We start from the raw sequence: 13,829 nt of genomic DNA, 5'->3' as shown, positions 1-13,829 counted from the left end.
CACTCCCCATAAAATTACGTCCCCTGGTATAGTCCGGAGCAGGCATGTTCCTGGCTGGGTGTGGCGTCTCTTATCTAGTCTTGTAATCTCTGTTTTACTAGTATTTCTTGTTAAAAATGTTTATTGCAGACTGATTATTAAATCGTTGATTCTACAAGTACTTGTTTATTTTACAAATTATACATAAATTCGAAAACACCGAATAAACCGGAAACCCGGTTTTGCTGTTCTGCAAAAACCGAAAAATATGCACGGTTTTGTGACCCCTAATAGGTACCTATTATACAATAAATTAATCTTTGACTTCTCAAAGAAATTAATTCGGGACAGCAGAAATTAGACATACTTAGACGAGTCACTAGATTTTTTTCTGTAAAATCAAATGAGCTACTCATGAAACTGATTTGGCCGACTAGCGCAGTAATCGGCGCTCGGAGGGTCGATTAGTCGACCAGATCATTAGTTTCGTCTAAGTTCGGTTCAGATGCACTTAAAAAACAATCCGCCGGTGAGTAAGGTTGCCAGAGCTCAACGAGGGAGAGGAGTGTTAGGGTCGGCAACGCGCATGTAACTCCTCTGGAGTTGCAGGCGTACATAGGCTACGGAGACTGCTTAACATCAGGCGGGCCATATGCTTGTTTGCCACCGACGTAGTATAAAAAAATCGTTTTACCCCTTTCTTAGCGCTATTCATCATATTATAGTAACGCTAAAAAATATAATAAAATAAATATTTGCTATTTATTTCTTTTTGCCCTGTTTTTCTGCCACTTGCCGTGCCGACTAATCGGCCATTTTTGACGACTAGTCGCCGACTTGACGAGTAGTCGGCTTTCCCGACTAGTCGGTACATCCCTAATTGAATATCGATCCCTAGGGCTTCACATACGTGGCGCCATCAGTGATGGACGAGATCCACAAGCCGCGCGTGATCACGGCGCGCTCGCCGCGCCGCCTGCGCCCGCATCACCGCGCCGCGTTCGCCGTGCCGCTCGCCTCCACCGCGCACGCGCACCAGCAAGAGGACCACATGGATGTACAAGGTCTGCCTATATAGTAAGTACGCCCGACACAAATAGCTAAATTGTTAAGGCTGTGTGAGATCTAGCGCCTAAACGAGACCCGTTGCGGACTGGACTCACGCGACCGGGTCGACCGGTGCTGCCCGCCGGCTCGCTTGCCGCGACCTTGCGTCCAGTCCGCGGCCTTAGTTTGAATACATATGAAACTGGGAAATTATTGCTTATAGTTTTTTTTTGCATTAGAAAGAAGGTAAGCGATCTTGACGTGTCTTTTTATTGAAAATCACGTTAGAAAAATAAGACAGCATGTTACAATTATAAATCATATACGATCTTTTACATTCTTTTGCTTTCATAAGTTATATAAACTATTTTTTTTAAACCGGTTTTCAATAAAAAGACACGTCAAGATTGTGTACCTTCTTTCTAATGCTAAAAAACGAACTATAGTGTAAAGTCAAAGAAGTACGCTATGACGTCACAACGTGTTACATTACAACCAACCCACCGCCTCTATATGAGTTTTTAATTCAAAAATTGGTAAAAAAAAACGGGGGGCACGGCAGTGCCCCCGCAAAGACGAGCAAAGCGAAGCGCAAGGGCACTAGGGCCTTTTCTCGAAGCGCTTCGTCGTTTTAGGGTTCCGTACCCAAAGGGTCAAAACGGGACCCTATTACTAAGACTTCGCTGTCTGTCGGTCTGTCCGGCTGTCACCAGACTGTATCTCATGAACCGTAATACTAGCTATACAGTTGAAACTTTCACAGATGATGTATTTCTGTTGCCGCTATAACAACCAATTCTAAAAACAGAATAAAATAAATATTTAAGTGGGACAGGACAAACGTCTTTTTGTAATGGTACGGAACCCTTTGTGCGCGAGTTCGACTCGTTTTGAACCCTCGTAACTTGGATTTGGATTATACTAGATAAACAAAATTCTCGGGATATGATATCATTAGTGGACTTATTAAGCATACAAATTTTCAATAGCATAGCTCTTATACTTTAGATTTTATTCGTATCTCAAACATCCCGACTTCGTCACTCACTCACTCACTGATGATGATCAAAACCTTTAGGGTACTTCAGTGGCAGATTTGCCTTAAGGCCAAGTAGGCCCGGGCCTAGGGCGGCAAGACGTTAGGGGCGGCAGCAAGCAAGATGAGTGCTGAGAAAGGGGCGGCTAGTAGTTACTACAGGGCCTGCGGCCTAGGGCAGCCAACATTGCAAATCCGCCACTGGGGTACTTCCTGAAATCCTAGAAAACTGAAATTTGGTATGTAAGATAGTCTTAGTACACAAACAACAGAAAAAATTAAAAACTTGGAATATTTAGCCCCTAAGAGGATGAAAAGGGGGGTAGAATTTTGTATGGGGAATTAATAACCACTGAACCGATTTAATTGAAATTTGGTATGTAGATAGTTTTTGTTATGGGAAAGGATATAGAATAATTTTCTACCCCGAAATCACCCCGTAAGGGGGTGGAAAAGGATGTTAGAGGGAAAAAGAGAATTGAAGTTTGTATGGGAAATAAGTTAAAAGCAGATTGTGTAAAAGATGCCTCAGATTTCAGGATTTTTAATAGTAAATTACCCCTAACCCTTTAAATTAGGGGATGGAAGATTGTCATAAGCAACTTACAAAAGAAGTGAAATCCCACCAAACACATTTTCATGTAAAATGTTGCCAAGACGAAAGCATAAGGCTCGCACTGTCAAAAAGTTATCAGATCTCTTGTAGAGCCAAGCTTCTAACTCTACAAGCCCTAAATTCACAAACTCTACACCTTAGTCAAATTATGTGGCTTGGCCGTTTCGTTACTACAAGAACTATATAAAAAATAATGAATAGTGAATAAATTTTTCACCTTACGTCCATAGCGTAGCGAAACGGCCAAGCCACATAATTTGATTGAGGTGTAGAATTTGTGAAGTTAGGGCTTGTAGAGTTAGAAGTTTGGCGCTACAAGAAATCTGATAACTTTTCGACAGTGCGAGCCTTATGCTTTCGTCGTGGCAACATTTTACATGAAAATGTTTTTGGTGTTCTTTGTTTCTATAAATTTATAGATTATTTATACATTAACAATCACAGCACTTGAAACTGTTTCACGACTACCCAATGACCCAACCTCGTTTGTGCTCTAGATCTCGCGAGGCCTTTTGTAGTGTTTATTTTTTTCTTTTATTAATTATAAGTATTTGTAAACTCGTGTATGGACGACTGTTGTGCTGATTTTGATAATTTGTTTAATAAACAGTGTCGCTGTTTTTTAAATAAGAAATAAACTGTTTAAAAATATGTATACTTAAGTAAAAAATATTGTAGATTGTGTTTATAGAAATGGACTCCATTTAATGGAGTAATCTGACCTTCTAATTATAATCACAAGGAATATACAAAATTATTACAGATCAATTCAAAAGTATTGTCCTGATAAACCTTTTTTTTTTGCAATTTCTTAATAAACATAAATATGTTTATTGCATTGCTTATACCCCGGCCTGGGCAGGTCTTCAGAGTTTAAACCGACGTCATTGTTATCTTTTGTATACTTACTTATTTGTCTAAAAAGGGAATGTTGAAGTAACAAGTGATATGAAATAAGGTGCTGCATAGGGAGGGTGATATGATAATATTGCATAACAACAGTGAAATTACAACGACGAGCGGTTCAAATGTCGAAGGCCCGGATCCATGTAAAGGTCAGAAAGGCGCCATTCATTTATTACGTAAGACGATTTAGGGGGAAAGGGACTCGAACATGCCTTATTTTTTCTTACACGGGGGGTGGGAGGGGTCTTCATAGTCCTTACGTATTAAGATTACAAAGATGCGATAAATTTCAAATTTCTATGAAATTATGACGTTTAAAATAATACTTCCACTCTATGCTATAAAAGTTATAAAACCTCGGTGCAAGAAGTACCTTTCTAGGTACAAATAAAAGCGCCAAATTTTTTTATTTTTTTTATAAAGACTGAAACAAACCAAACATGTATTCATTTTTTTCCTTTAGATTCTTATGTAATACAGGGGGGAGGGGGTCGGCCTAATCTTATTTTTTCTTACATAGGGGTGAGCGGGGGGTCAAAAATGGTCTTACGTAATTAATGAATGGCGCCAAACGACATTTATTTATCGTAAATTATTAGTTTAGTAATTACATCTACTTATTTTGTATTGTCGCTGTATACTGACCCAGACATCGCAATGGTCAGTCTTATATCTTATTAAAATGCCTGCCGAACTGAGAACTTAAATGTTACTCAACAAGGCGTGACAAATAAATCTTTTAGTAGTTAACCCTTTGATCGCCAAAAAGTAGTGCCCCGGAAGCAATGTTTACAAAAAGTAGTGCCCCAGAAGCAATGTTTACAAAAAGTAGTGCCCCGGAAGCAATGTTTACAAAAAGTAGTGCCCCGGAAGTAATGTTTACAAAAAGTTGTGCCCCAGAAGCAATGTTTACAAAAAGTTGTGCCCCAGAAGCAATGTTTACAAAAAGTTGTGCCCCGGAATGGAAGCAATGTTTACAAAAAGTAGTGCCCCGGAAGCAATATTTACAAAAAAAATACCGATTGTAACCATTTTTACAAACTCTACTTCTCTGCTTTGATTTTAAACCAATAGATACACGGTGGCTAAAAAATAAGTGCATTCCCGTTGTCAGGGAGCGTTTGGGATTATACTGAGCAGCTTTTACTATGGGACCAACCCCGAAATCGCGAAAAAAAATTTGGGTGTTTCATACATTTTGGCCGGTCCATTTTCTGCGGGAGGGTAAATTTTTTTTTCGTGATTTTTGGTTGGTTCTATAGTAAAAGTTGCTCAGTATAATCCCAAAACCTCCCTGGCAACGGAAATGCACTTAATTTTTAGCCATCCTGTATATGTCTTGGCCAGATCTTAGGATTAATAATTTTATGATGTGGCAAATATTTAATGAAATGATTGGTTGGCCAGTGACCTTCTTATGTAAGTAAGTAAGTATGAAGTGATCAATAGGGGATATTACTGGAATGTTCTGCCACCAGAGTGCAGCACTAGCCTTTTTAGTAAACCAATAGAGTAACTTATACATACTGTACCTTTAACAGATTATTGACAAGTTCGAATCCGAAATTTCGCTATCTGCCTCTTTATCGCTGCCGGACTAGCACATGATTGGCACGAGAGTATCTCGCCGCGACATAGACTACCCGTCCCCCTTTAATTCATACAGTTAGTAAAAGACGGGTAGTCTATCTCGCGGCGAGATATTGTCGCGTCAATCATGTGCTCGGCCTATGGAATATGCAAGAGTGACAGAGATGTTAGATAACGTAATTTCGATTTCTTGTTTCGCGATAGACCCTCAGATTGTGGTAGTGGCGCCACCTACGCAGTTTCGCGTAATATTCCCTATTCTAAAATGGCATTTCATGAAATGATCAAATTCTATGATCTGAAGGGCCTACCGCGAACCACGTTCGACGTGTCGCCTCCCTGTCACACTTAAGTACGAATCTACGAATTTACAAGTGCGACAGAGAGGCAACACGTCGAACGTGGTTCGTAATAGGCCCTCTGGCCACGAAATTCCGGACATTTATTCCACCATCAACTTACATTTTATCGCTTTTGGTGCATTTAGCGAGGCACATATTTACATTTGGCAATTATTGGTATTCAAAGGGTTAAATTGGCTTGGCGTATTGGTTTGGCGTCTCGCGACAATTATTCTAAGATTTAGATAAGTTATCCTAACTGCATTATCATTAATAATCTGAAACAAATGCACCGAAAATATTGATGCATTAGCCTCGTATCCTCCAAAGGTTCGTGTTTCATATATATTGTGGGTTTCAAATATTCTCCACTATAACCTTACTGTTTATTTTAAAATTACTTACAGCAAGTGATGAGATTGGCCAGCAAGAGGAGAATCTTCGGAATCCCAGATTGTAGCACTGTTAGGTACAATTCACGTTGATATTTCAAATAAATATGCAGGTCGAAGTCTGATATCGACTGTCTGCGCTGGTTGATCGATATGTATGTATCAGTGCTCTGCTCTCTGACTGAGCCGCTAGCGTTGCGTAGTGCTAGCAATGGATGTTCAGCACGAGCGGATGATTATGAATGTAAAACGTAACGTGTCCTCCCGCAGGGCCACGGCGGCAGCGCATTAGCAAGGTTACTCGATTACCGCTCATGTTACACTTACAGATTTAAAAATATTATTTGTATTTTCTTAATATTAAAGGGTACATTGCCTGGTTCCTTAAAATATACTATTTAATTTTATAAAAATGTTAAAGGGCAGATTATTAAGGATTATATTTAACAGTATCTTGATTATATGCATAATAACTATTGTGGTAAATGTGTGATTAAATATCGTGTACTAATCGAGGCCTTTTGTTTGCAGGCCTAGAATAATTGTCATTAGTTGACCATTTATACTAAGGATGATGAATTAAACTACAAAGATGCCCATGTAATACTGTCGGTGTAAATAATGGTACTGTTTTATACTATTATTAATGGACACTTTATACAAGTAATAGTCTAATATTTGGGTAGAATAATCACGTATATTAAAATGTTCTAACTCCCGACTATATGACAAAAATAATAATTTACAATATAACTTGTTACCATGCTTCATGAATTGAAATAAAGGTCATTTTTTATTTTGTAATTGGAATTTTATTACGAATTGTTTTATCATAAAACCTGTTAGGATAAATAACAAATTCAAAAGAAAATACTTAAGAAACAATTATCTTAAAGATATATCACAAGTATTAAATCAAATTCATAACAATGTAGGGACTACCTTCTTAACGGTTTCTAACAATTTAGAGATAAATCAACAGGCCAGTCACATGCAAAAGTTACCAAATCAAGCAATGAATATAAAAACCAATATGAACATACAATAATTTTATAATATTAAAGAAATTTGACTGCCCAAGCCAAAGTTAAGGCATCACAGTTAACCAGTAACCATGTGGTTCAACATACAAGACAATAATCTTAATCTTATTAACTTACAGTAGAACCCGCTTAAGACGCTTCTGGATGGACCTAGCAAAAAAAAGCGTCATAAACGGGAAATCGTCTTTAAACGTTAAAAAAAAATAGTATTATTTCATGTAATTTGTTTATATAGAATGGAAGACACAACAAAGATTATAAATCAACATTAGGCGGTCAAGCAGATGTCATCGCATTCTCACGCCGATAAGAAGGATCACCTCCCAGACTACCGAACATTCTCCTCACGTGTGAAAGTCAAAAACCGACATTGGCAAATTCACCCCGTGCAAAATTGCGGGGAGTAAAAGCCAGATAGGAAAAAAAAAAAAAAAAAAAAAAAAAGAAGGAAAAGATATAATTAGCCAAAACAAAAAAACCTAAAACGAGGTTTAGACTAGCAAGAACTTGCATGCAATTTTCATTACATTGCGGTATCTGATAAGTATTTTGAATGCAGTATACCTTAGTAGTCAGCAATGTAACGTAAATTGCATGCAAGTTCTTGCTAGTCTAAACCTCGCTTTAGGTAGGTAATAAACACATTAATTTAAATGTTGGGTAACGGCGTATTGCATAACAATACGACGGTTATGTCAATAACACAAACGTGCAGATGGTGCGTAACAGTAAACTTTAAGAAAAGAAAACAGCCAACACTGGCTGCGGGCGAGTGTGGGGTGTGCAGGGACCCGCCCGCTATCCCTTATAAAGGGTTTTGATAAGGTTTAACTCGCCATACCCTTTTCCCGATAAAACCCTTTTATTTTACTTTCAAAGCCCTTGTCTAAGCGCTAACCCATATGATTAAGCAGTATCCATGCAAATACCTTTACACAACCCTTATCATCCGCTCACCAATACAAGCATGTTGCTTATAATATGACGGTTAGCCTTATAAAAGGATACGCTTTTAGCATATAAGCGTGCTAATTTAAACCATTTATCTTGATCATAAAGCACACATTACTTTGCATCCGATAGCGAACGATCGTCTACTATATGATGTAGTCGGAATCGTCAGTGTCTATTTTACTGGAGATTGTAAAAGGTTTCATATGTATAAAATGTCAATCAATACTGGCCATGTGGCCATGTGACAAAAGTTGGCTAAAATAAAAAGGGAAAGTTTTATAAAAAGCGCTTAATGGTTAGGGTAGCCCTTATAAAGGGGTTAGCTTAATTGTTTGGTAAGTTTTTTGGTCAGGGATAGTCAAATGAATGGGCTGGCAGTTCGAACTGGTAAGTCTTTTTCTGGGTTAGCCATATTAAAGGGACGCCAATTGAAAGGCTTTTATCGAGGAAAGGGTTGTCCGTCCCTGGGGGTGTGATGTGTGATGCGACGTACGGGAGCGGCGCATACCCTCCTACTTCCCCGACCCCCCAATGCACAGAATTGATGCGCGGACTATACGAACCAATTAGCCAATCGCTTAGTCAGGGCTACAAACTTATCTGGACAGGCGGAGGTGTCGCCAGAATCGCGTCCCCTTGCGTAATATTAGTACGGCATGATTAGTCCCAATTTTTTCACCCGCATACATAAGTTGTGTAGCGTTCGCTACATATTTATTTTTTTGCCATCTATCGGTGGTTTGTGGAACTTCTTCCATATCAACGTAGTTTGCGTATTTCTTCGGGTTTTTTTCGTTGTTTGTTATGCGAGGGCTAGTGGGTTATCGTTAGCGCGGAATTCTCTTAGATGGCGCTTTATCAAAACACATGGAACCTTTTTTGGACTGAGATATTTTCGATGTAGGCAGGTTACAATTGCGTTAAATTTTGAATTTCAATTCTGATTCGGAAAGAAGAAATTTGTTTTCTTCACACGTAACATTTAGATGGCGTATTAAGCGGGACGAGACTCTTATTAGAAAAAAATGTAAGAGATCAGGCCTAAACTTGCAGGGACCGGCGTAAAATGGCGTATTATGCGGGAAATTGATTTAAACGTTATCATATTAAGCGGGTTCAACTGTATATTGTTGCTCGTGAAACAAGAGGTAAATTGCTGTGCAAAAAACTTTTGTAGATAATTATCCTAATAACCTTTTTTTTTAAATACTAAGTCGGTGGCAAACAAGCATACGGCCCGCCTGATGTTAAGCAGTCTCCGTAGCCTATGTACGCCTGCAACTCCAAAGGAGTTACATGCGCGTTGCCGACCCTAACACTCCTCTCCCTTGTTGACCTGTTGGTTATTAGGATAATTATCTACATACTAACATTAAATCATAACACAAACCATAACAAGTGAGTCTAAATCGTAAAATGATTTAATAATAGTAGGTAAGTCATTGAACATAACATATAGTATTTTATACAATCGTAATATAACAGAGAGCTTTTCAGTCGAGTACAGTGTTTAACCCTTAAATGCATATTGTTGCCAAATGTATACAAAGCAATAATGATGCATAATTAATTATAATACGCTTAATAAATATATTACATTAATTAAATTAATCATGCATTTAAGGGGTATTTAATATCTAAACAATATTTTTATTTATAAAAATTACATTCGTTTTAAGAGGCCGTAGTAGAAATATTTAGATCAGTACGGTTTTTACTCACTATTATTTTTAGTCGCTTTTGGCGACATGTTTCGGATTCTTTGGGAATCCTTCCTCAGGCACGAGTGTCCGCGGCGGTTGTACGTCGTGCACTGCACTGCACTGATCTAAATATTTTGAAATATGTCTCACGATAGTTTATTAGGCCGTAGTCGATTTTGGAGCAAAAATGTAGTATTGATAGATTTAGTCGTTAAATTATACACGTTTTGTTACGTAATATCTAAATAACAAGTATTGGTGGTTTCTATTAGCACGTCTTTTCATCTTGCCTTTTAATAATGAGGTCGCGAGCGTGCGTCACCGGTAATATATGAAGAGAAGTTTTTAAAAATTCATCAAAAAATTATGGTGGCATATTATACAAATTGATGTATAAGAATAGTTTCAGCAAATGTTGTAGATTGTTTAAGTATGAAAATTACGTTGAAGTTAAGTCAATTTTCAGAGAAACTGTCACTTGTTTTGAAGTAATTTCTGGAGAAAATTGAATTCGTTTAACTTTAATTTCCTTGAACATTTAACAAAGTCATATAACAAAAATGTAATCTGATAAAGGTCAAGTACAGAATATGTGTAATACAAATTTACTATTTTTAGCAGTCCAAACTTTACGAAATTTACAAATAAGAGCGACAAAATCAGTGTTTTACGCGCGTTTACCTAAACGTCCATCAGAAAAAAAAACATTACTAATTTAGTGAGTCTGTTTTCAAAAAATTGATCTGATAAAAGGCAAGGTAAGAAGACGTGCTAATAGAAACCAGTACTTGTTATTTCAATTTGGTAACAAAAGGTGTACAATTTCATCGACTAAATCTATCAATTTTACATTTTTGCGACTAAAATCCCGGTGTCAACTCTTAAGACAATTTTTTATATGTGATTTTGGACGTTTTTTTCGGGATTTGTAATTATTTTATATTTAAAAACGTTATTATAGGTGTATTACAAATAGTGTACCTTTCTGATTTCAGTAAGATTTTTTCATATATCTCTTGTTGAAAATTATATATTTACATAAATATGATTTAGCCTGTGCAACTTCTGACACTGTTTTTTCAGTGTAAATCGATGTTATAATTTTTTTACAATTTTTCCCATAATCAGCAAACAATTACGTGACACATATATTAATATCGGACAAAAGGAAAAAATCATGCATTTAAGGGTTAAGCCACGAAGCTTGCTGAGTTGCTTCAGTAAGGTACGAGATTGAAAAGCTTGATTATATCACTATTGTATACAATACCTTTTCTACGAGACAAAAAAATAATACTTTCAACTAGTAGAATCATATAGGTCAACAAACCAAAAGTATAAAGCTAAGATACGCGAGCTGCCGCAGCCCGCGATACCTTCATACTCGTACGCGGCGCCCCCGGCGGGTTGGTCAACGACACCGCCTCGTAACTCATGAGGCCCTGGTACCTCTTTCTTCTCTTTTCTTTACGTGCCATCTCCGTCCAGGAGGTCGGCGACCATATGTCTATATGTCTCTCTATGTTCAGTCATGCGAATTAGTCTATCTATGCTCTTCACTTTTAACCAGTCTCTTATATTTCCAGTCCATGATGTGCGCCTTTTACCGCTACCACGCTTCCCTTCAATTTTTCCTTCAATTATTAATTTCAGTAAATTGTATTTATTGTTTCTATATATATATGTCCAAAATATGCCGTTTTCCTTTTCTTAATTGTTGATACTACTTCTAAACCTTTTTTCATGATTTCCAAAACTCTAACATTTGTTATTCTATCTGTCCATTTAATTTTGAGCATCCTTCGATAAATCCACATTTCAAAAGCCCTTAGTTTGTTGACCAACTTCTTTTTCAGGGTCCAGCTGTCGGAACCATACGTAAGAATTGGGATGATGTAACATTTAACCATTCGCCACCTCAGTTTTAAGTTTATTTTTCTGTTAGTTAAAAGTTTCCTCATTTTCTGAAAGGTGTTTCTGGCTATTTCAATTCTCGTCCGTATTTCCTTCTCTGATCCCCAGTCTTCATTTAACCAACAACCCAGATACTTATAACTTTTTACTCTGGTACCTGCTCCGCGCTAAATTCAATTTTAAAACAGTTTTTTTCTCGATTTTGGCCACCGTAGCCTATGGAGACTAACAAGCAACGCTAAGCGGTTTTCGTAGGGTATGGATGTTGCTATATGAAGGGTGTCACATGCGCGTTTCTGAATTATGAAGCAATTGTTTCTAATACAACATAAAATAAAATGTTTTTGTTGGCCAACCAATCACAAAGCAGATGCGATGCAGCAGCGTGTTTAAGTAGGCTTATTTGCATTGAATCGAGTCTCCTTAAACAAGAAATATTTTATCGAAATGTATGAAGTTCTATTTTCAAAAATTTTATAATTGACTAAACCGTACCAATAAAATTCTTATGCTTGAGTTGGAAGTGCCATAGACTATCCAACGTTGAAAAGAGTAAGATTGTAGTGTTGCATATGAAGTTGTAATACACAGATTATAGTCGATGAGTAGAAAAAAAAAACTATTTGAAATTAGCTAAACAAACAGTTTGTCAATAATCTATATATGTATGTTATAATACTGTTCCACTTTGTCAATAAGTGTGTGCATTAATTTTTGTACAGGAGTTATACTTTTATTTTTATACGACTAGCCGCATTTCCATACAGCTGTCGCAAATTAGGTAAATATGAGTCTCATTCACTTCAGTAACAGTAGTAAATAGAACTTGATTATTGCATAAAGCACCATGTGCTTCAATACAATTGTTCAGGGATTTCTTAATTTCTACTAATGGCTTTTGTGTTTGAATATTAAATTTACATAGCAAACAAGTCAAAGTACCGAAATCAAGTTTGAAGTTATCTTTTTGACACATTGGGCATATTACATTGTCTTCCTGTTCTATGGTAGACCAGTCCACATTTTCAGCCTGTGATTTTTCATGTTCTTCAAGCCACCTGCAAAAAATTGTGCTGTGAATTATTACAATGTGCTGTGCATTATGACAGTGAGAACTTGAATACTCCTATAAGACTCAGATTTATTAACAAAATATACATGAAGAGCTCATAACCACCGCAAAAATTTATGTTTTGTAAATATATGCAAATGATATAAATAAAAGATCTGATAGGAACACCACTAGCAGCAGGTGTGAGGCTGTAGGTGGTACTCCTGCCAATGAACCTCATAATCAGGGGTCGGCAACCTTTTAGCAGCCAAGGGCCACATAGTAGTTAACGAAGTTGACGCGGGCCGCACTTTGTTAATATTTATGACTTTATGAGGTATTGTCGTTTGTCAAAATTACATACAAAATAACCAGTGAGGCTCGCGGGCCGCAAGTGAGGTTCGCGGGCCGCATGCGGCCCGCGGGCCGCCCTTTGCCGACCCCTGCTCATAATGGATCAAAACATTTTGAGCAAAATTCAACCTAAATTACACAAGTGACCCATTACAAATCTATTTTTAACTGACTGCATATTCTAATCTATGGTGTTTTCTTGAATATTTTAATTTCTGATGACAACAAAAATCATTGATGTGTCATGCACATTCAACAATTAAAAACAACTCCCGGCACTTTGGTGGTGATGGCTTTGTTATATGCAAGCTTTACATACCATGAACGCAGAAAAAAGATGTGGGTAGTAAGAAAATGTCTACCGATTTTCATTAAGCAGTCAAGGTTATAATGCAAAAATATAGGTTGTAGAAAAACTAACCACTGTAATTCCTCCTGAACCAATTCATTCCTTATTTCTTCCATAATTTCATTTTCTTCATCAGTGATTGTTGTGTCCGCAGAAAAGTTAAACATACTTTTATAGATATCAGTCAATGTTTCCCGTAAGTCCGTTTCAGAGCCACGGAGCCTGTTCAGAAGCATATTTCGACAATTTTGAACTTTATCTTTATAAGACTGTAAAAAAAAACACAGCTTTACATATATAAATCAAAGTAATTTTCCTAACATGATAAACATAAAATAATACACACCTTCCTCATCTTTTCTTTGAGTTCAATTGGAGAATGTTTGTGCTTTATAGCAATATGTCGATATGAGGGAGATCTCGCACTCGGAGAATTCATCGGAGATCTCGCACTTGGAGAATTCATGATGTTATTTTTACTTGGTATATCAGAACAAAGGCAGATTTTTTTTACAAATTGGCGGGATAAAACAGTGCACTACACGGGAGGAAGG

General features: G+C 37.2%; 2 protein-coding genes across 2 annotated transcripts in view; one reads left to right on the top strand and one right to left on the bottom strand.

The window, feature by feature from the left end:
- The window catches only part of LOC134742476 (ribosomal protein S6 kinase beta-1), a 22,583-nt gene extending 15,872 nt beyond the window's left edge, over positions 1-6,711 (top strand). The window contains exons 9-10 of the mRNA XM_063675673.1: positions 878-1,056; positions 6,439-6,711. Coding sequence (XP_063531743.1) covers positions 878-1,056; position 6,439 — 180 coding nt within the window. The 3' untranslated portion in view covers positions 6,440-6,711. The remainder of the gene's footprint in view (positions 1-877; positions 1,057-6,438) is intronic.
- Positions 6,696-13,829, bottom strand: LOC134742505 (uncharacterized). Its single transcript, XM_063675724.1, has 3 exons — positions 13,622-13,829; positions 13,348-13,544; positions 6,696-12,579 (listed from the first exon to the last, which is right to left on the bottom strand). The coding sequence occupies exons 1-3, from the start codon at positions 13,739-13,741 to the stop codon at positions 12,261-12,263; spliced, it is 636 nt and encodes a 211-aa protein (XP_063531794.1). The 5' UTR covers positions 13,742-13,829; the 3' UTR covers positions 6,696-12,260.

Source organism: Cydia strobilella, chromosome 6 (genome assembly GCF_947568885.1).
Source record: "Cydia strobilella chromosome 6, ilCydStro3.1, whole genome shotgun sequence".
Lineage (NCBI taxonomy): Eukaryota > Metazoa > Arthropoda > Insecta > Lepidoptera > Tortricidae > Cydia > Cydia strobilella.
This window is presented reverse-complemented; position numbering and strand designations above follow the sequence as displayed.